General features: G+C 49.8%; 2 protein-coding genes across 4 annotated transcripts in view; one reads left to right on the top strand and one right to left on the bottom strand.

Annotated features, from left to right (window-relative positions):
* Positions 1-125: 125 nt before the first annotated feature.
* On the top strand, positions 126-2998 carry TMEM81 (transmembrane protein 81). Of its 2 annotated transcripts, none has more exons than XM_063646785.1 (2): positions 126-921; positions 1189-2998. In XM_063646785.1, the coding sequence occupies exon 2, from the start codon at positions 1804-1806 to the stop codon at positions 2569-2571; it is 768 nt and encodes a 255-aa protein (XP_063502855.1). In that variant the 5' UTR covers positions 126-921; positions 1189-1803; the 3' UTR covers positions 2572-2998. The 2 variants fall into 2 exon arrangements, with proteins under 2 accessions (XP_063502855.1, XP_054322776.1); XM_054466801.2 differs by having other exon boundaries at positions 1706-2998.
* A 5029-nt stretch (positions 2999-8027) lies between these two features.
* Positions 8028-21957, bottom strand: part of CNTN2 (contactin 2) — a 34781-nt gene continuing 20851 nt past the window's right edge. The window contains exons 11-23 of one of the 2 annotated variants that reach the window (XM_054466828.2): positions 21558-21708; positions 21280-21407; positions 20756-20931; positions 20108-20228; positions 19417-19575; positions 18765-18914; positions 16473-16522; positions 15973-16207; positions 15497-15609; positions 13901-14087; positions 13435-13547; positions 12827-12995; positions 8028-12407 (exon numbers count right to left, since the gene is read on the bottom strand). In XM_054466828.2, the coding sequence (XP_054322803.1) occupies positions 12298-12407; positions 12827-12995; positions 13435-13547; positions 13901-14087; positions 15497-15609; positions 15973-16207; positions 16473-16522; positions 18765-18914; positions 19417-19575; positions 20108-20228; positions 20756-20931; positions 21280-21407; positions 21558-21708 (1862 nt within the window). In that variant the 3' untranslated portion in view covers positions 8028-12297. Of the gene's footprint in view, positions 12408-12826; positions 12996-13434; positions 13548-13900; positions 14088-15496; positions 15610-15972; positions 16208-16472; positions 16544-18764; positions 18915-19416; positions 19576-20107; positions 20229-20755; positions 20932-21279; positions 21408-21557; positions 21709-21957 lie in introns of both variants that reach the window. The other variant, XM_054466818.2, reaches the window with a different exon arrangement.

Below are 21957 nucleotides of genomic sequence, written 5' to 3' on the forward strand. Positions count from 1 at the left end.
TATTTGTAAACACTGCTCACTTCTGGAACTCTCTGGCCACTTTGCTTTAGTACAAAGGAAAATGTGATTTCCTGTGTTGATACTAGATCTTTCGGTGTGGAAAGATAGATCTGGAAGGGGTAGGGAGTGGACAGGTAGTCTAGATTTCTGCCTCTAGATGAGATTGTAAATAAATGATGCAAGTGGAAAAGTTGTTGATCAAAAAGATCATCTAGGAATGATCTGTCTTCCAGTTATTTAACTCAGTATAGTTTTGTAATTACTCTGAAGAGGCCATAGGGCTAGGCATTCTGGAGGTTACAAAAATGCATGCTAGGAAGTTCCTGCCTTCCAAGGATCTTTCTTCAAGTCTAAGTAAGTATGGTTAAATTATTAGCCTTTTTTTTTTTTTAATGAAGTAGCTTTAAAATTTATTAAATGCTCATTGTCTCCTAAAGATAAGATGTTTCACAAAGTCTATGTAAGTCTTTGATTTTAATGTCAAATTTGAGGGTCTACTTATTAATCTTTTATGTGATTGAGAACTCCATCTTTGACATCATAGCTGTTTCATAGCAACCTTGACCTAAGTGAATAATGAGCTCTATTCTGTAGGGTGAAGGGAGTAGGCCAAGAGTCAGGGAGCATCATGTATCCTCTCACTCAAAATATATCTTCAGTATCTTTGGGAAGGAAGAGTGCCTAAAAGGGGGAGAGGAGCTGCCTTTAACATAACCTTAAACATTCTGATTTGAAAAGGTCATCTTGGCCCTTGTCTTTATGAATTTCCATTTCTATTTAAAATTCCTTACTCATTGAACAGTGTTTCACACTTTACAAAGTGTTCTCACGTACAGTATATCATTCGATGCTCTAAGTGACCTTCCTCAGATAGGCAAGGAGGTCTTAAGTTACAAAGGAGGAAACAGAAATTCAGGAAGGGTAAGTTACTTGCCTCCTAGTCCAGAGTTCTTAATCCTTTTTATAGGAGGTTTAGGAACATTAAAATAATTCAAGTTAATCTTCCTTTTTTTAGACTTTAGTATTTGTTTTATTTGGTGACATTTAACTGGGGCTTTTGAAACCCTTAATTTAGATCCTAGTTTATAGAGGGGAAGGGGAAGGGTGAGGAAGAGCCTAACTTCACTATGCATTTGAGGTAATTTGGAAATTTTCTTCAGTTTCTGAAGTCTTCTTTGTCTTCCCAAGAGGTGGATGTAAAGTCATTAAGAGAACATGAAAACGGCCAGCGTGGTGGCTCACGCCTATAATCCCAGCACTTTGGGGGGCTGAGGTGGGTGAATTGCTTGAGCCCAGGAGTTGGAGACAAGCCTCGACAACATGGTGAAACCCCATATCTACAAAAAATAGAAAAATTAGCCAGGTGTGATAGCCTGCACCTGTAGTCCCAGCTACCTAGGAGGCTGAGGTGGCAGAATCACTTTGAGCTTAGGAGGTTGAGGCTGCAGTGAGCTGTGATCATGTCACTGCACTCCAGCCTGGGTTGACAGAGTGAGGCCCTGCCTCAAAAAACAAAAACAAACAAACAAAAAAGCATGAAGACTGGTAAGGTGGTTATTTTATTAACAACAATAGATAGTAAAGCAACACCATTGTGATTTTTTTCCTGCCTTATGGCCTCACCTATTTATAAGGACTGGACTTTTATTTATTAAGTTGTGTTGTTTTATTGACAATACATGCATCATATCTTTTGACTTTGAAGGATAGCTCATGTCAAAGGAATCAAGTTATGATTTGTAGAGGATTCAGCTGGAATACCTTGTGGGTGCTGGCTGAGGGTGGCAAAATGCCTACCGAGACATGAAGGTTTTGGCCACTAGTTTTGTCCTTGGGAGCCTGGGGTTGGCCTTCTATCTGCCTTTGGTGGTGACTACACCTAAAACACTGGCCATCCCTGAGAAGCTGCAAGAAGCTGTGGGGAAAGTTATCATCAATGCCACAACCTGTACTGTCACCTGTGGCCTTGGCTATAAGGAGGAGACCGTCTGTGAGGTGGGCCCTGATGGAGTGAGAAGGAAATGTCAGACTCAGCGCTTAGAATGTCTGACCAACTGGATCTGTGGGATGCTCCATTTCACCATTCTCATTGGCAAGGAATTTGAGCTTAGCTGTCTGAGTTCAGACATCCTGGAGATTGGACAGGAAGCTTTCCGGTTCACCTGGAGACTTGCTCGAGGTATCATCTCCACTGACGATGAGGTCTTCAAACCCTTCCGAGCCAACTCCCACTTCGTGAAGTTTAAATATGCTCAGGAGTATGACTCTGGGACATACCGATGTGATGTGCAGCTGTTAAAAAACTTGAGACTTGTCAAGAGGCTCTATTTTGGGCTGAGGGTCCTTCCTCCTAACTTGGTGAACCTGAATTTCCATCAGTCACTTACTGAGGATCAGAAGTTAATAGATGAGGGATTGGAAGTTAATCTGGACAGCTACTCCAAGCCTCACCACCCAAAGTGGAAAAAGAAGGTGGCGTCAGCCTTGGGAATAGGAATTGCCATTGGAGTGGTTGGTGGCGTGTTGGTGAGGATTGTCCTCTGTGTGCTGAGGGGGGGCCTGCAGCAGTGACAGCCTCAAGAACTTAACAGCCTTGCTCATGAAGGACTGGCTGCCCAGGAAGCCAAGCTAGCTTTTAAGGGGAGTGTTCCAGCTGCTGGTAGTGGATCAGCTTAGAGGGAACGCTCCCACAGCCAAAAGAACGAGTGGGAGAAATGGAGGGGACAACCTCCTGGGAGCTATGGGCAGTAATCTAACTTCCTTATGTCCCATGGATCTCTTCCTGATCTTCCCTGCCCATTGGGTACCCAGGAAACTGCAAGCATTGCCTGTGTTCCTGGGAAGAGTTCTAAGAAGCTTGCATTCATTTTCTACCCTTTATAACTTGGATGCCTCCCCACCTCCATTTCCCCTCTTCTGAGCTGTGTATTCATGTAGAGGGATGTATTCAGCCTTTCTAGTGAACATTTTTTTTTTTCAATAAAAGTAATTCACAGTAGCCGTATGGAGACTTAACTTTCTTTTCTGCTCTTTAGTTTCTTGTATTTGTTTAAATTGTCCCATAATCAGTCTGGCTTCATTTTCCTCAGGTTTCTTAGAATAGACATGAAACCAATTGTCTGCTTTTGGGGGCAGGGGTTGCAGTGCTTAAGCCTTCGGCAGGGGTTGTTAGTAATGACATCCAACTCAGGTGTGTAACAGTCACTAAATATTAACAAATTGCCTGTTCTGCCCAGGTAAATCCCCCGTTTGGTATTAAATTGAATTTCTTGGCAAAACACTAGATCCTTCACCTGGTAGATTTCCTCTACCATTCAGACAGCACCTTGGCTTGCCTCCGCTCCAGTCCTTTTAGCTCTTTCAGTGCCCTGAAGCTTCTTAAGACTCCGAGGCCATTCGGACCGTGTCTGAGATAATTGGCTTGTGGAACCATCAGGGAAAGGCTCTTGGCCACCAGCTGAGCTAATTCTCTTGAGAGAATTACAACATTTCTTCCTCTCACTTTTCTCTGACTACAGGAGGTAGCAGAAACCAAAGACCAGCGATTCTCTAGATGTGTGTCAGAATCATCTGGATGACCTTGTGAAAAATAAAGGTTCTTGAGCTCTAATCCTGACAATGCTAATTCAGTTTAAATTGTGGTCAAAGGATCTCTATTATTTATTTTACTTTTAACTTGTAAAAATTTCAATCCCATAGAAAAGCTGAAAGAAATGTTTGGTGACCATCCATAGACCCTTTACCAAAATTCACCAGGAATTAACATTTTGTCACAATTATCTTTCTCAATATAGATTGATTTTGTTAAACCATTTGAAAGCTAGTCACAGACATTGCAACTCTTTACTCTTAAACCATGTATGCATCTCCTCATAAGGATGTTCTCCTCTGTAACCACAATATCTTTATCACACTAAGAAAATTAACAATTTCTGGCCAGGCGCGGTGGCTCATGCCTGTAAACCCAGCACTTTGGGAGGCCAAGGCGGGCGGATCACGAGGTCAGGAGATCGAGACCATCCTGGCTAACACGGTGAAACCCCGTCTCTACTAAAAGTACAAAAAATTAGCCGGGCGTGGTAGCGAGCGCCTGTAGTCCCAGCTACTCGGGAGGCTGAGGCAGGAGAATAGCGTGAACCCAGGAGGTGGAGCTTGCAGTGAGCTGAGATTGCACCACTGCACTCCAGGCTGGGTAGCAGTGCAAGACTCTGTCTCAAAAACAACAACAACAAAAAACCATTTCTTTTTTTTGTTTGTTTTTTGAGACGGAGTTTTGCTCTTGTAGCCCAGGCTGGAGTGCAATGGTGTGACCTCAGCTCACTGCAACCTCTGCCTCCTAGGTTCAAGTGATTCTCCTGCCTCAGCCTCCTGAGGAGCTGGGATTACAGGTGCCCACCACCATGCCTGGCTAATTTTTTTGTACTTTTAGTAGAGATGGGGTTTCGCCATGTTGGCCAGCCTGGTCGAACTCCTGACCTCAGATGATCCACCTGCCTCGGCCTCCCAAAGTGCTGGGATTACAGGTGTGAGCCACCGGACCTGGCCAAAATTTAACAATTTCTTAATCTTTTATATACTTTATACAAGTTGAGCATCCCAAGTATGAAAACCTGAAATCTGTAATGCTCCAAAACTTGAAGCTTTTTGAGTACCAACATGGTGCTCAAAGGAAATGCTTACTGGAAGAGCTTAGATTTTGGATTTCTTGGATTTGGGATGCTCAACCTGTAAGTATAATGCAAAGATGCCAAAATCTGAAAAAGTCTGAAATCTGGAACATGTCTGATCCCAAACATTTTGGATAAGGGATACTCAGCCTGTATTCACTTCTCCTCAATATCCAAAATCTTAACAGCTTTTTAATTTCATTTTTGATCCAGGATCAAATAAAGGTTCATGTGTTATATTTCTCTTAAGTGTCTTATTTTACAACAGATCGCCTGCATTTGTCTTTCGTGACATTGATTTTGTTGAATAATTTACTCCAATTGTCTTAGATAAGGTTCCATAATTTGTATTTGCCATTTCCTCATGATTAGATTAATGAGGAATGAATCTTAAACATTTTTGACAAGAGCCCTATGTAGATATGTACTTAACTGCATCACATTACAAGGCTCATGTTTTTGTTTTTGTTTTTGAGACGGAGTCTTACTGTGTCACCCAGACTAGAGTGCAGTGGTGCAATCTCGGCTCACTGTAACCTCTGCCTCCTGGGTTCAAGTGATTCTGATGCCTCAGCCTCCTGAGTAGCTGGGACTATAGGCATGTGCCACCACGCCTATAGATGGGGTTTTGCCATGTTGGCCAGGCTGGTCTCGAACTCCTGACCTCAGGTGATCCGCCCACCTCGGCCTCTCAAAGTGTTGGGATTACAAGCGTGAGCCACTGCGCCCAGCCAAGGTTGACCCACTTATTGATAATAAGCTTGATCATTTGGTTAAGGTGGTAGATGGCCAGATGTCATCACAGATGTGTGTTGTGTGTGTGTTTGTGTGTATTTTCCCCTTTGTAATTCATAGTCTGTGGGGTAATACTTTATGATTATATGGCTCTCCAAAAACTGTTCACATATTTTGGCATCCATTGTTTTTGCCTTGTTCAACATTACATGTTGGGGACTGCAAACTGGCAATTCTTGATGTTCGTCTTACCTATATTAGCCTGAATTTCTCTGTAAAGAAGAGCTTACTCTTTTTACCCTCTTTTTATTTTTGAGGTCTCAATAGATTCTTCTTATTCAGTGAACTATATATAATCCATTATCATTTTCTCTTTTTTTAACTTTTTAGGTTTAGGGGTACATGTGCAGGATTGTTGCATAGGTAAACTGCATATCATGGGGGTTTGGTGTACAGATTATCATTTTCTTGATGTTCAAATTGTCCCCAATTTTGGCCAGTAGGAGTCCCTTCAGGCAAGCTCTTTTGCCCTTTTGCTGTGGTTTTATTTGACATTGAGCATTTTCTTGCTTCTAGTACATGGTATCTCAGATTCACATTTGGACTCTCCTTGCCCCAAACCTGAATCTGGTCTTTCCCCAAGGAACCCTGGTTCCTCTTAATGTGGGGAGTAGCATTGAGAAACCAAAGTTTGCATGTTGAGTGTGCTCATTGCTATTGGGGAGTCATTGCTCCTAGGCTGTCTCAGTATCCTAGATGTATATCATGAGTTCAGAGCATCTTTGTTGTTTAAGGTTGTTAGGTGGTTCTGATATATAGCTAAGGTTGAGAACCACTGACTGAGGCCCAGGCATAGGGAGTCATTTTACTATTGCTCTTATTTTAAAAAAGATCTTACATTTTACACACACCCTTACCCCCATTCTGTCTACTTCAGAGGGAATAGATGTCAGAAGACCTGGGTTCTGGGCCTTGTTCTGCTATCGATGGTGTAATGGGGCAAGCTACCTGACATCATCTTTGAAATAGGTGATTGTGAGGATCCAGTGAGATCCTGTGAGGTAAACTGAAGTACTGGACATGAGTTCAGGAATATTATTGATGAAGCATTCAGTATGGGACAACTTGCTGAGACATTCAGGAGATAGCTCGCTGTACTTTAAGCAAGCAGTCTTGACACTAGAAGACCATAAAACAATATCCTACTTTATATGTAATGAACTCAACATGACATTGCTGAAGAGGGAGGAGGACTGATGGGTACTATGTCCCATTTTCCAGATGGAGAGACTGAGACCCAAGAAGAGCTAAATAACTTTTCCAGTCTTCTGTTGCAGCCAATAGTCAAGCATGGGATGGACTATTGCACAGCTCTGGCATTATAACCCTCTGTGCATTGGGCTCTTGAGTTTTGACTCCGAGGATGTGAAGGGATTGAGCAGAGAACAAAAGATGCTCAGTTGTGTTAGTAAAGTAAAACCTGTTGAATTCTCTGCAGGTAATCTACCTTTGCAGGGTCAAGGAGATGTTGACTGGACTAATATTTGGGTTTTAGAGTGGCTGGTGTTCCCACATCCCCTTTGGGGGCAAAGTGGAAGAGATGACCCTTTTGTGATATCATACTGGTGTCCGACAGGCCCCTTCCGGAGGCTTGCTGTCAGCCAGGGCTTCCAGGTACGCAGCTAATGAGTATTGAGGCCTCCACTCACCATCTCCCTCTTCCCTGAAAAAAGCTGGGGGCATAGTCAGCATGGAGCCCTACCTGCTTTGCACTGAAAGACTCAAAACACAGAGCCGTGCAAGTGTATCTCCACACACATTTTCATCTGTAATAAAAGTTTGATAGGCCGGGCACATGGCTCACACCTGTAATCCCAGCACTTTGGGAGGCTGAAGTGGGTGGATCACCTGAGGTCAGGAGTTGGAGACCAGCTTGGCCAACATGGTGAAACCCTGTCTCTACTAAAAAATACAAAAATTAGCCAGGTATGATGTGCCTATAATCCCAGCTACTCAGGAGGCTGAAGCAGGAGAATCGCTTGAACCCAGGAGGTAGAGGTTGCAGCGAGCTGAGATTATGCCGTTGCACTCCAGCCTGGGTGACAAGAGCGAAACTCTGTCTCAAAAAAAAAAAAAAGTTTGATAAATGGTTATCGAATGTGTGAGAAAGTGTGGCTGGAAAGTGACTAGTAATTCAAACCCTTGTGGCTGCTGTGAACCAAGAGTAGAGGCAGCAGCCTCGTTCTCACCAGTTGGGTATCATTAATATCTCTGCAGGGAAACTTTCCTTTGGGACCATTGAGTCAACACCTCAAAGATGTCTTAAAAATCAGGCCACCTTGAAGCAGTACCATCACATAAGCATTGTCTACTGACACTGTATTAGGTAAAGCCAACTGATTCTAGCCAAATGCCTGCTTGTGCTCTGCTTGGACCTGCCTTAAGATCTTGGCCTAATTTTTCCCTCCTCCTGGGACTGGATGAAGCAATATAGACTGTATGTTGTAACTTACTTATATTTCGCTGTGTGAGGGGTAAAGAAATTCTTGGATAAAAGCCTCTGGAGTGAAGAACAGGACAAGGAAGTATGCTTTAGCCTGATGATAAAAACACCCACAGCTCGTGCCAGCTTCCCCAACAGGTTGAGAAACCATCTTTATTTAAGAACTGCCTGCTACCAGAGTCAATAAATAACTATCATTACAAGAAGTATAGGAGAGAAGTAGTAGGCCAATGGGAGTGGTTCTGTTTTAACAAACACTGAGTCAAGTCAGTGGTCCGATGAAGCCCTAGCATTTGCCAAGCTGTGAGCCTCTCTAAGCTGTGCAGGCCCTGGATGGGACGGGTAAGTTGGAGGAGTCTTGGGGCCGAGGCAAGATATATCCCATCTAAGGGCACTAAGTGTCATAGGCCCCAAAGGCTGCCTGGGGCTCTGGCCAAAGCTATCTGACCCATTTTGTTTCTCTCATTTTCCTTTTCGTCCTGTCTGCCCAAAGCCTATGACCATATACACAAGTCCACAGGTGTCCCACAGCTACCAGGTGCGTGTTTCCATGGAGCTTTTTGGAGGCACATAGAAAAATGCCCATCTGATCCCTTTTATGCTAAGAGCCTCTCTGGCAATCCCCATCACATCCAGGAGTAAGCCTAGGATAGGTCTCACCCAGGGAGACAGAGCACCGCTGTCATGCCAGTGGCCACAGGTTTGAGGATACTGCATCTTCGACCAATGAGCCAGTTGGCAGTCCCATTCTGAGACCAGGCAGAGAAAAGATTCCCCTGTAGCTGGGGAAGAGATTAAGGGAGTCAAACATTCCTAGCCATTTTGGGCTCTTGCCCAGAGTACAGGCTGGCTGGCCCTTGGGACTGCTCTAAAGAGGCAGCATACGCTGGGATAAGCACTGGGCTGTAACCAGAATTCCTAGATGAGCCCCCTTAATGGCTTCCCGTAAGGTACAGGGCCACAGCAGGTGGGATCTCCAAGACTTCCTGGGCTGAACACTTTGATTCTAAGAGTCTCATCTCTGGATGGACACTTGGACCATCTCCTGCCCCTCCAGTCACAGCTTCCCCTATCCTAGACCCCATGTCAACAGCTGTCAAAATTCCTCAAAGGTCCCTCAGAAAGAAGCCTCTTACTTATTCCAGGGCCTCCTGGAATGAGGAAGGTCATTCCAGAGGTTTTTTTCTGATGTTTAATCTCAGTCTCGTCTGTTGTTACTTTATGAAAAGAAAAAGACACCCCCCACCTACCCCCATGCCCTTGCCACTCCCTGGCACCATTTCTATCATTTGCTGCCCTGAATGAAAGCAGATAACCTGACCTTGCTGGGCCCTGAGACTCTGTCTGGAGAGAGCTGCCTTCCCCCTGAGGCTGGGTGTACATCTGGACTGTTAGAGCAACAAGGACCACAGAGCCAGGGCAAAGGGCTCTGTAAGGGGAGCCCAAATGTATGTAGAAGAGAGGACACTTGTCTCCCTGGGCCCTAAAGAGGTGCCTACAGGTGGTTCCTGTCCCTAGTCCCCAGGGTGTTTACTGGCCACTAAGCCGTGGGGTAAAGTACTTGTTTGTGGCTGTTTCTCTTGCCGCCTCCTCTGGGGCTTGATGTGTGAGAGGAGATAACCCAGAACCGTGGTCTCATGATCACAGTGAAAATAAGCACACTCTCAACTCCCCCAGCGCATCTGGGCAGAGAACATGAAAATCAGAGAACCCCTGGGCATCAGGGGATCCTGAGAAGCATCTAATCTAGTCTTCTGCAAGCAAGCTCATGTACAAGTCACTCTAGCAGGAGGCTGTTGCATTTGACAAGCTTGCATGTCCTCAGGTCACCTATTGTCTTATTAAACCTTAATCAGTACTCTACCTGAAATCTCAGGCTGCAGGAACATTTATTTTATTGTCGTTCTATCCCTCAAACAAATTCTGCCTGCACAGTGGTTAGGTTTTCCGGGGGCTCAGTTTTCCCTGGTTAAAAACCCTTCGTGGGTCTCCCAGGAGGTCTGCCTTCCTCCCCTTTTTAGTGGACCTCATTAGCATTAAGGTACTTAGTTGTGAGTAATTATCGTTGGCCTCAAGCAAGTTTAGGGGCTATAGCCTCTAGCTTCACTGGTTATGTCCTATGCCAAACCAGCTCTTCCCTCGGCCCAGCAACTGGACACCTGTCCCCTGCTTCCCCTGACGCAGCCCGAGGCAATGAGGAAGGAATTGGATAAAACTTGGAAGGAGGTTTTGTTCAGCATCCCCTTTCTGATGGAGAACCAGGCACAGGCCAAGTCGTGGCCAGAGCGGGGCCAGGAGGGATGCTAGGCCAAGTTTGGACTCCCTGTCAGGGAGAATGGTCATATAGCTGAGCCCCTAGCACCCTTGCTTGTAAGGGTTGGGAAGAGGTGAGGAAGCTTTGATTAGCCAGCTCCAGGAAAGCTGACCTGGGCTGGGGGTGGGTGGGTAGGGTAGAGTAGGGGTTTGGTTGTGGCAGGGAAAAGGCATGTGAGCTTATATTTTTAAAAAATTGTAGTGGGTAAACATCAACATAAACCTGCCCAGGAAAATAGAGCAGGACTTAAAAGTTTAAAAAACCATAACAAAATAGAGCTCTAACTGTAAACTACAGAAAACAGGCTCGGAGCTTCTGAGGACATATGCCCTTCAAGATGCCTGTCCCACTGCCCCCTGTGAAGGGCCACCTGTCGGAGCACGGGCTTTGGGGTTTCCTGGTTGTGCTGCTGCTCTTGCCTAGGGAATCTGCTCTTGCTTTGGCCTCTTGGGGCAAGAGTGAGGGGGACAGGTAGCTTCAAGTCAGCACTCCATGTTGAAGTTCGGTAGAAGCTCTGCCCACACCTTGGACTGGAACCCAGCCATGCCAATCCCCATGATCACCAATCCCCATGATCACCAATCCGAACCCCTTGAAGTAGAATTTTCATACCCTATTGACTAACCACCTTCTTAGCCAGGCCATAGCCATTCAGCAGTGCCTCCTTCCTCTGGGTAGATAAACAGCCTTGAACAGAAAGGTGGAAGACTGGAGTTCTTAACCCAGCCCCATCTCTTCCGGGCTGTGTGACCTTGGGAATCCCAGACCCTCTCTGGACCACCTCCATTTCCTCATCTGTAAAGTGAGGGGCTTGAAGAAGTTGAGCTCTAAGGCTTCTTCCAGCTCCGACGTTCTGTGACTGGTAGTATACCCAGAGCTCAGGAAAGGATGGCCCATTTATTAACCCCTTTTTCTCTGGAGAAATGCAAGCAGTCCAAGGCCATCTGGGAGCGGATCTGGCCAGGTGGTCCTAGGTATACCTGGGAGCAGGCAGGGCCACATTTATCCTCTGCCCTTCCCAGAAACCTCCCAATTCCAGGACACACAGCATGAATGCTGCATTCCCCTCCCAGGCAGGAGTGAGTCAGTGCTGGGAGAGCAGAGTTCGGGGCTGCAGGTCGGGGAGGCCGAGCTGACTGCAGGCTGCGCTGGAGGGAGAGGTGGGCGCATGATTTGCCATCTCCTGCCCAAACCCTGGAGGGACTGTGCAGGATGGGTCTTGGAGAGGTGGGAGACCCCACCAAGACAAGCCCTTTAGTCACCCAGCCACCTGAAGTGGCGCTGTCAATCTGGGGATGACAGGGTCAGGTTGGCAGTGTTGGCTGAGAAGGCAACGTCACCTGGGTTGTGACTATCTCAGACCAAGGCTGGTGCCCCTTTCCACCAAGGGCCCTGGCCTCTCAACTCTTTTTGGCTCCCACCCCAAGCAGCCTGGAGTATCACCCCCCTCAAAGCTGAAGGGGCTCAGGCTCCCAGCCTCAGGCGTCGGGGCGCTGGTTCTCAGCCGCTTGGGCAGGCAGGAGCCCCTAGGGAGTCATCGGGGACAGCGTCAGGGTCCTTGCTGTTGCTCAAGGGAGAAGGTAGGAGAGTTCTTGGTCCCAGGGCTTGCCCTTCTTCCTTAGACTGAAGGATGGTGACGTGCACTTCGCCCCAGTTCTTCAGCCTGTTCATGTCTGGTGTTCCTGCCCGGCCTAGGACTGCTCTCAAGTGGCGGAGTCCATATAGGGTCCCAGAGTGCCATCTCTGCTGAGTTGAAGACATGTTTTTAAAACCCCCTTCTTCCCATGGGCCTGTTCCTTTCCTCCAGGCAGCCTAGAGCTCAGGTATAGGTGTCAGTGTCATCATGGAAGTTACTGCCTGGTGCCTCTCGATTTAAAGAAAATCCTTGCGTGGGTTCTATCCTGCGGCAGAATATAAAATATCCTACCTCCTACAAAAAGGGCACTGTTTAAAGTAGGTATTTAAAACCAGCCACTCTCTGGCACAGTGTCAGGCCACCTTGGCAGCAGGAAGGGGCCGGCTGGCTGTGTCCATCGGCAGTGGCGTCCAGCTGCGGCGCAGAGGGAGGGGTTCCAGGATCAGAGCTCCAGGGAGCCTATGAGGATCAGCATCGCCACGGAGTGGGAAACGATGATGCCAGGGTGTGGTGCTGGGCGGACTGCCATGTTCTCCACCATCATGCTTGTGCCTGAAACCAGCACAAGCTGAGTCAGCTGGGCCTGGGACTACCCTAGCCCCACCCTTGTGGCAAGATTGAGACCTTTCCTAAGGAGACTCACAGGGCCAGCTGCAGGCCTGGGAGCGGACGGCTGGGTGGTCTTCTCAGTCCGACTCCTACAGTGTTTTGTAGGCCCTTTGCTATTGCTGGTTGGTCCTCAGCCTCCCCCTGCACCCTGCTCCCTTCCCTGGCCCTTTGGGATGTTCTGGGGGCTGGGTAGAAAGGTGGTGGCGAGGCAGTTCTAGGACTACTTTGCACTTGGTTCCTGCCTGCCTTTTACTTTCCTTTGCGGGTGGAGATTGGAGTTGGCCTGGGTGTGAATGATCCCCTCAGGTATCTGGGTGGATCCTGAATCTCTCGAGGGGATAAGGGCAGGGGAGGGGCAGCACCTCCATTCCTCACGATGTGGACTTCTGCAGGGATCCCATCCCCTCCGGGCCCTGTGGTCCGAATTTGTACCAGGGCATGGCCAATGTCTTCAGGCACTGGGATTTCTATCCAGTTCTTGCCGGTGAGGTGGAGCGTGGGAGTCAGGTGTAAGTCATTCTGGTACAGCATCTGTAGGAAGGAGGAGTTTCTTGACACCAGGGCTGATCGTTGAGTCATCCCCAGCTTTAGGTACTGGGAGGAGCCCCGATGGTTCTGGGCTCTTGAGGTCCAGCCTCCTCACCCCTCCTCCCCATTGACAAAGCTCCTCATTGGTGGAGGAAAGCTTGCAGGCCACTGAACTGCTTCTGTAGACTCCTTAAGCTAGAAGAACCCCCATACTCCATCCCCATAGTCCATCACTGCCCCTGTGAACTCTGCCTTTCTGCAGTGATACCATCTCCGCCTGTTTTTATAGTTTCTACTGCAAGTTACCGAGAGAATCGTTCATGAATTTCATTCCTCTCACAGTCACAAACCCTTTGCTTATGTCTCACTCAGATCTTATGTTCACTGGAAACACAGAGGAGCTGTTCCTTCCCATTCTGGGCCTAGCTGATCCCTTCCTCACCTTATAGCCGGTGACTGCAGACTCATTTCGGAAAGGGACCACAGGGTCCCACTTAATGCTAAGACTAGAGCTTGAGAAAGTCCAGGAGATATTGCCAGGAGGTCGCTGCGGAGCTGCCAGAGAGGAAGAATTGGAGAGATGTCCAAACGTTTCCCTGGCACCCCGCACCCCCTCACCTGTAGCCAGCCCTTCTCTGGATGTTTGCCTCTAGCAGTTACACCCAGCACATTCTGTCACCCATGCCTACAAAACAAAGCCCATGAAAATCCAAAGGTTGGAGAAGTGTGAGATGCTTCAGGGGCCATGAATTCCATTCCCTTATTTCCATTAGGCTCGCTGCCTAGTTTCTGTTCAGCCCAGAGCTGGTGGGCTAGAGCATTTGTCTTATCATCGGGGAAGGAGTGATCTCAGAGGCATCCACCCTCCAACATATTCCCCTACCCCCACCCCAGGCAGACAGACTCACGGGGCTTCATGGTCGTGGCGTTGGCAGAAGGGCTGGCAGGCCCAGTGCCAGCTCGGTTGTAGGCCCTCACGGTCACATGGTACTTGGTGTTGGGATGCAGGCCGCTGACTCGGGCACTGGTGTCCAGCCCTGCTGTCCTCACTCGGTCCGCGGCTGCTTCTTTGTCCCCAGCTTTCCAGTAGCGGATCTGAAGGAGGTGGAGGTACCCAAGGGGTAGTAGTCAAGCCCAGGATCTCAAGGCTGCCCCGGCCCCCCGCACTCTGTTCCCCTCTTGCTCATCCTGGTCCTTGTGACCCAGTCTCAGGCCTCAGAACCTGGACACTAGATCACGAGCACCCAGACAGCAGGGCCATGTGGGTGTGAGTCCCTGCTGTCTGTTGGTGCCTAGTTCAAGGAAGGTGCTCAAGACATGGATCAGGGAGGGAGCCGGTGGCACAGGCTCAACCTAGCAATGGCCTGCTGGAACCCATCTCATTTCATTAACCTGGGGGGCTACTGTGGGCATTCTGCTAAGGGACAGAAAATGCTTATTTGTACTGCAAAGTAGTCCCCTGGCCCCAAGCAAGCTTCTGAAGGTTGCCTAATAAATGCAAACCCATTTTCATGGTAATCATAGCATGAAGACCTGCTAAATATGCTTTCAAATCAAGGGCAGAGTTTGGAATTGTCTCCACCCTGTGGCTTGCCTAAGCTATTGTACTCAAATCGAGAGTACTCTACTGGAATGAACTTGTGCTATCACTAGTAGGCCCAGCTTGATGGTTCCTTCTTGCTTTTCCTTCTTTCTCTCCCTCTTGCTTCCCCTCACTTGCCATCTGCTCCACAGGTACCCCGATGTGGAGTTCTCAGTGGGCCCAGGACTCAGGCCAGACTGCTGGGCCCCAGATTCCCCCGGGACAGGATGATCAACTGTCCATAGAGTGGCTCAGGCTGTTTTCTGTGCAGCCCTGGACAGGCCAGCCTGAATGGGCTCTGGGATGAAAGGGGCAGGCCGTGCCCCTTCCCAGAACCTGTTCCTTCTACCCTCCCAGCTTCCAATGCTGGCTCTAGCCAAGCATTTACTTTAAGGCTGCCTCCAGGGTCTGTCTTCCCCAATGGGCATAAGCCATAGGGTCTTTTTTTTTTTTTTTTTTTTTTTGAGACGGAGTCTCACCCTGTCGCCCAGGCTGGAGTGCAGTGGCACAATCTCAGCTCACTGCAACCTCTGCCTCCTGAACTCAAGCGATTCTCCTGCCTCAGCCTTCTGAGTAGCTGGGATTACAGGCATGGACCACCACGCCCAGCTAATTTTTGCATTTTTAGTAGAGGCGGGGCTTCACCATGTTGGCCAGGCTGGTCTCAAACTCCTGATCTCAGGAGGTCTACCGCCTCAGCCTCCCAAAGTGCTGGGATTACAGGCATGAGCCACCGTGCCCGGCCTGCCATGGGGTCTTAGTGAAATTTGCATTCACAGTGCTGCATAGACTGGATGCTCAGCTTGCCATGTCAGCGAACCAGGGATGCCAGGAGGAATGATTAGTGATCTGTGAGTTGTTCCCACCTGGCTTTGAAGCCCCAGCACCCCTTCCTCTCCCAAGCCCCCAGGTTGGTGCTCACCTCATACCCCAGGAGGATACCATTCATGTCCTGCTGCACGGGTTCCCAGGTCACGTTCATCTCTGAGGATGAGACCCCTTTGGCCCACACCTTGGTAGGGGCCACCCTGGGCTCTGGGGACCAATACAGAATGGGTTTGGATTCCCAAGGCTCCCCTGTGTCCTGCAGAGCAGCCCCAACCAGGATGGCCTTTGCTTAAGATTTTGGAGGAAAGTCTTCAGGATGAAGGCCGAGTGGGAGCACCCCAAGCAATGCTCCAGGGCCCACTTCTCTTCCCAGACAGCCTCCCTTTTCCTAACCCCGAAGGGAGACAAGGTAGCAAGAGCTGGAAGTGAGGCCAGTGGTGTGGAACCCAGGTGTCCTCTCAACCTCATCCTATGGAACTGAGCTGGGAGATGAGCAGCGTTCCTCCACCCCACACCCCTGTGGACAAGTGGCTGGGGTAGGGACGAGCAGTGGGCCCGGGGGCAGCCCACCTTCCTCAGCTGAGTACACGAGTGCAGTGAGGCTCTCGGGCCCATCCCCGCGGCGGTTGTAGCTGCGGATCTTGACCTCAAAGGGCGTGTAGGGCCGGACGCTCTCGTTGCTGTAGACGAAGTACTGGGCATCGGCGCCGGGCACCCGGGCGGTCTGCCAGTGAGTGCTGCCCTGCCTGCGGAAGGACAGCAGGTAGCCGAAGCCGTCTCCGTTCTGGTACTCCCGTGACATGGGCTGAGGGGCAAGAGCGTGGCATGGGCGAGGGTCCGCGGCACGTGTCCCTGCCCGTTCCCTGTCCCCACCCAACCTTTGCCAAGAGTAGCGGCCCTGGACGCCTGCGCCTGCAGCGTGGATTCGCGTAAGGGGCAGCGGGTGCGTGGAAGGGGGACAGGAAGTTATCCGCGTTTGAGTCAGAGCTGTGCAGTGGTCCCTTCTGCAGCTGCTCAAGCAGGAGAGGAGTCGGGGAGGAGGAGGAGGACATCTGACCCTTGCAGCTTACCGTCCAGTTGACGATGAGCTCTCCGGGGGCTCCACCTCCTCCGCTGAGACCTGAGGGTGCCACCGAGGGGGCTGTCAAGTGCCAAGGGACACCAATATGGCTTGTTAATGAGCAAGGAAGAAATGAAAGCCCTGAGCCTGTGCCTGTAGAGCATCTTAAGATGGGAACCCCTTCAACTGGGCCCTGGGTTTGCCCTCCAATGGTCCCTCTGAACATAGGCTCTGGAGTCAGGCAGTCCTGAAATCAAATCCCACCTCTGCCATTTACTAGCTGTGCTTCCCTGGGCATGTTACTTAACCTTTCTGAGCCTCTGATTCTCTTCTCTATGAAGATAATCATGTTTCTCTCAGAGGCCATAATGAGAATGAAATTAGACAAGACGGTGGTTAGCACAGAGCCGATGATGCACACATGATCATTGTCCTCCTTACTCCATCAACTTAAACTAAATCACAGAGACCAACTCTCATTTGCTTTAAAATAAGGGGAATAAATAACCCAGAACTGCAGTTAATGCAAACAAACAAACAAAACAAACTACTTTTGGGCTCCAGGGTGATATATTACTATTTTTCTTTTTGTTGCAGATTTAATCTCCTAATTGTCTCTAGTATTAAACAAAGATGATATTAAAACAAGAATTTATTTCATCAGCTCCTGCAGCTTGGCAAAGAGTAGCTTGGCTGGGGGTCAAAATATTTCCGCAGAGAATCCAGCAGCTGGAGATTTTTCACTTGCTTCTGATGACAATAGTTTAGGGCCCTGTAATTTGCAAGAGGCACTTAAACACATTGGCCATTTGATCCTGTGAGGTGGGTGTCATTATTGCCCTTTTCAGGGTGGAAAGACTGAGGCCCAGAGCAGTTAATCAACTTGCCTAAGGTCACACAGGTAATACATGGCACAGGTAGAATCTGAACTCAGCCCTTCTGATTTTAAAGCCCATCATGTTTCCTTTGCATCACAGCTGTCTTTGTGCTCCTCAGCTCCTGGGATACTATTAATAGAATAAAGGAGTCCCCTCATTTCTCCACATTTGACCCTCCAAGAAGTTCAGGATCAATCAAAGAAAGTGCTCCCTCTGGAATTTCTTAGGAGAGGTACCAGCTAAAAATGTTGAGTGATTCTAGAAAAAGGGCCTGGAGAGTCAGTCTGGGGCATGTAGGAGAACATGTTTCAGGGAGACAAGAAGGTGGACCCTCACTACGTATCCAATGCAACAGGTCTGGGCAGGTGAGAGGAGGGGAGGCAGGGTCCTTAATCTATGCTCCTTGTCCGAGGCTCTCATTCCAGGCCTTCCCCTGCGAATGCCTCGGAGATGGGCAGGAGCCTCTCAGCAGATGCTGACTGGAGCCTGTGCCTCCCCCACTCTCTCCTGGGTTCTCTTCTCCCCCTCCTTCCCCACTCAAGTTCTGACACCCACATATTTTTTGCTGAGGGTTGTGGGCAGGTTATTCATTCCGTCTGCTCCCAAAGAAAGCATCTAAAGGCTTGGAGACACTGGCTGCTTCCCTAGCCCCCTGCACAGAACACACACACACACACACACACACACACACATATCTTTCACATCAACTGATTTCTTTTCTTTCTTTCTTTTCTTTCTTTTGAGATGGAGTCTCGCTCTGTCGCCCAGGCTTGAGTGCAGCGGCACGATCTTGGCTCACTGCAAGCTCCACCTCCTGGGTTTAAGCGATTCTCCTGCTTCAGCCTCTTGAGTAGCTGGGATTTACAGGTGTGTGTCACCACGCCTGGCTAATTTTTGTATTTTTAGTAGAGACGGGGTTTCACCATGTTGGCCAGCTGGTCTCGAACTTCTGACCTCAGGTGATCTGCCTGCCTCGGCCTCCCAAAGTGCTGGGATTACAGGCGTGAGCCACTGTGCCCAGCCAGCATTAACTGATTTCTGTAGTGCATACTCTTCCAGGAGGACATCTGTCTACCTCTCCATGGTCCTGGGTTCAAGTCCAAGCTCTGTCAATGTGACTCTTCCCTTCTCCGAACTTTGGTTTTTCCACGTTTACAAATTAAACTTAAAAAAATTATAGATTCACATGCAGTTGTAAGGTTGGCCAGTTTTTAAATGAGGAGTTTGGACTTTGGACTAGATGGTTTGTCCATGCAGTGGCCCTGGTCCCAACTTCGTGTTCTGTCCTCCTCTGTTTTGTGAGAGTCTGAAGCCTGTGAGCAGGGTTGGAACTCAGCATAATTGTGACTGGCTTGGCATTCCCTATAAGTGGTGCCAGGGTCTCTGCCCTGATGATAGTTCTTTGGGACACACAGGACTCTCACCTGCTTCCTTGGTCCGGATTTTGCTGGAGGGCCCACTAGGCTCCCCAGTGCCCAGAATGTTGCTGGCTATGACCCGGAACTCATAGTCCATCCAGGGGGTGAGGCCCAGCACCTGTGCAGTCTCGGCATTGCCCTCGATGTTTGCAGGATCTGCAAGGCACCAGGGAGTCCATGTTCCAGCATTCGCTTATTCATCTGGATGCAGAGGGCAGGCACTGGCCTGAATCACCACTTATCTACCCAGCCCTCACTTCGGTACTTGCCATATACTAAGCACTCAGTACCTTTTTCAGAAATGATTGAAAAACTACTCAATTTCCGTATGTTGGTGGCTCTGCTAATGCTGTGTGCACCTCCATGCCCCTATGTCCCCACGAATATTTTCATTGCTCCAGTAACAGTCCTACCAATCCTTCAAGGGCATAGACCAAGCGCCTCCTCTTCTAACTCTTTCCCGACTCTCCTACTTTCTGTGTGACTGTCTTCCTGCCTGCCTGCATGTTCTCTGTTGGCAGAGGGCAGAGCTTGTCCCTCTTTGAAGCTCCAGGCTCAGCCCTGGCCCTCAGACCCTGATCCCCAACCCTTGACCCTTTCCACCTCCTACACCCAGTCAAGCCTTATCAGCACTGACCCAGGTGGGGCTCACACTTACTGGTCCGAACCTGTTTCCACTTCCCTGCAGGTGGAGTGCGAGCTTGCAGGGTGTACTTAGCTATGGGGCTGTGGTTGTCGAAGCCACGGCTCCAGCTGAGCTGGATGGTGGTGTCGCCAATGTCCCTCACCACCACACCTCCTGGGGGACCTGGCGGACCTGCACCAAGAGGTCAGAGCACAGTGGGTCAGAATTGGGCAGCTTCCAATTTGAGCCAACCTCCTCCCGGCCAGGCTTGAGCTGGTACAGTACCAAGATAGGGCAGCAGAGGGCACAGTGAACACACACCCAGGTGGGAGGGCGGGCAAGGGGTGTGGGCAGTCGGGGCGGGTGCCAGTTGGAGGGTGGAGGGATGTGTCTCAAGGCTGGGGGGCGCTCACAGAGGCTGTCACATGGAGAGGTGCATAGATCTCCCAGCACTAGGCTTTGAAAACTTCAGGGCTCAGTAAAGCACTCCTGTCTTGGGACGTGTTTAGGAGTGGATTTTTTAAACTTTGGCTTTGGAAGAAAAATGTCCTGATCATTTAGGACCTGTGGAGAACCACAGGGTATATCCAGCTCACAGGAGTTCCGCTAGAAGCCCTTCCCCGCAGCTTTGTGGGAAGGGAGGGGAGATGAGGCGAGCAGGTCAGAGCAGGCCAGCTGGGCTTTAAGGGAGTTGGGGTAGGGGTAGAGGTGGGAAACCCCTCACCTCGGACCAGGACTGTGGCCTCCTTGGACGCGCTGTCCACCACCGTCTGGGCCATGCACGTGTACTTCCCCCCATGGCGCAGCTGGGCATTCAGGATGGTCAGATCCCCAATGGTCTCCTTCTGCACACGGGGACAGTTAGGGGCGGCAGGTCAGACCACCGGCCCTGATCAGTGCAGCAGGCCATGAGACATGAGGCAGAGCTTGGGAGTCCCCTACTCCATGACATCCATGGACCCCACCGGATCTCAGTTTTCCTGTCTGTTCAATGGGGGGAATCACGACTCATCACTTAGAACCACTGGGGACTAAACAACAAAGTTTGTTTCAGGAGACAGTCAATGACTGTCCACATTAATAATGTCATTTGCCCTAGGGGGGCAGGCTAACAAGAACAGTAGTGGGAGTGTCTTGGTGGCTGCCCACAATTCCAGGTTTGTCCCTAACCCTCTCCTAAATGCATGGTCCCTGGGTGGAATCCAGGAAGGTCGGCTGTTCATCCAAGGATGAGCTTGCCATGTGTGGGCCTGGGGGAATGGGGACGCTTAGGCTATGGGGTTCTTAAAGGTGGGGATGGCTAAGGACATCTTGGGGCCCCTGTCTCTCTAGAAGGAGGGAGAAGCCATAGGGCTCTGGCCCTAGGCCTCACCACATTAGTTCTCCGGTAGTGTCCTCCAGGCTTATCAAAGTCTATGGGGAAGTCGTCCAGGGTCCAGGTGAAGGTGAGGTCCATGGTGGGGTCGTGGGAGGCATGGCACTGTAGGGTCAGGTTGTCACCCAAGTTGATGTCGGCACTTGAGGGGGCTAGAGTGATTTTGGTTGCATCTGCCAAGAAAAACAAGGCACCTGGGTGGATGGGGGAGGAAATGGGCCCAGGCCGGGGCCGCAGGGCAGGCTGAGAGGCTCTGTCCTAAGGCCCAGCAAAGAGAAGAGGTGGTGTGACCCACAGGTCCCAACTGCCCAGGACTGCATCCGTGTGTGGCAGGCAGGGAGGCAGGCAGGGAGGCATGACCAGAGTCTCGATGGTGGCCAGGGGGTGGTCCCAAGCAAAACTGAATCCAGGGGTGGCATTGACACCCAACTAGGAGCAATGTGGACACAGGAGCAGGATGATGGGGAGGACAGTACCCTGAGGAGGCCAAGCCCCCGGCCTACCCACATGGCAGCCCTCACCTCGCACAGATAGGATTCCAGTGCTGTTGGCTTTGCCCATGAAGTTATCAGCAAAGCAGGTGTATTTGCCTTCATCTGACCGGCTGATGTTTCTTATGATCAAGGTGCCATCTGGAGTTACAGTCACTCTGTGGCAAGGACAAAGCGGATGTGGCCAGCTCAGGCATGGTTGTCCCTGGGACTGGCCAACTCCTGTGACTGTTGTCACAGGAGGGGAATTGGCCTCCATGGAGAACAAGGAGGAGCAGGAACTGTGTAGGCTGGGATGTGGGTGGTACCTGCTGCTATTGACCAAAATCTCCGTGCCTTTGCTCCAGAGCACCACGGCCTTTGGAGCTGCCCGGGGCTGGCAGGGGATAACGATCTCTCCCCCGCGGGCCGCGGGGATCAGACGCCTCACGGGATTCAGCCTGAAGTCAGGGGCGAGTGCTAGAAGAAAGGGGAGAGCCACAGAGAAAAGTACTGTCACCCTTGATTAAGACATTACTTGGCGTGCCCTTTGAGGCCACCCCATGAGTGACTCCTATCAGCACCCCTTCCAGAATGCATCCAGAACCAAGCCCTTTTTTCTCTGGCCTAAGCTGTCAAATCTCCTGCCTGGACTATTGACAACACCCCGCCCTCCACCCCTCACCACCACCCCCGCCACCCCACATCAGTCTTCCTGTTTCTGCACGT

The sequence above is a fragment of the Pongo pygmaeus genome, chromosome 1, assembly GCF_028885625.2.
Source record: "Pongo pygmaeus isolate AG05252 chromosome 1, NHGRI_mPonPyg2-v2.0_pri, whole genome shotgun sequence".
Taxonomy (NCBI): Eukaryota; Metazoa; Chordata; class Mammalia; order Primates; family Hominidae; genus Pongo; species Pongo pygmaeus.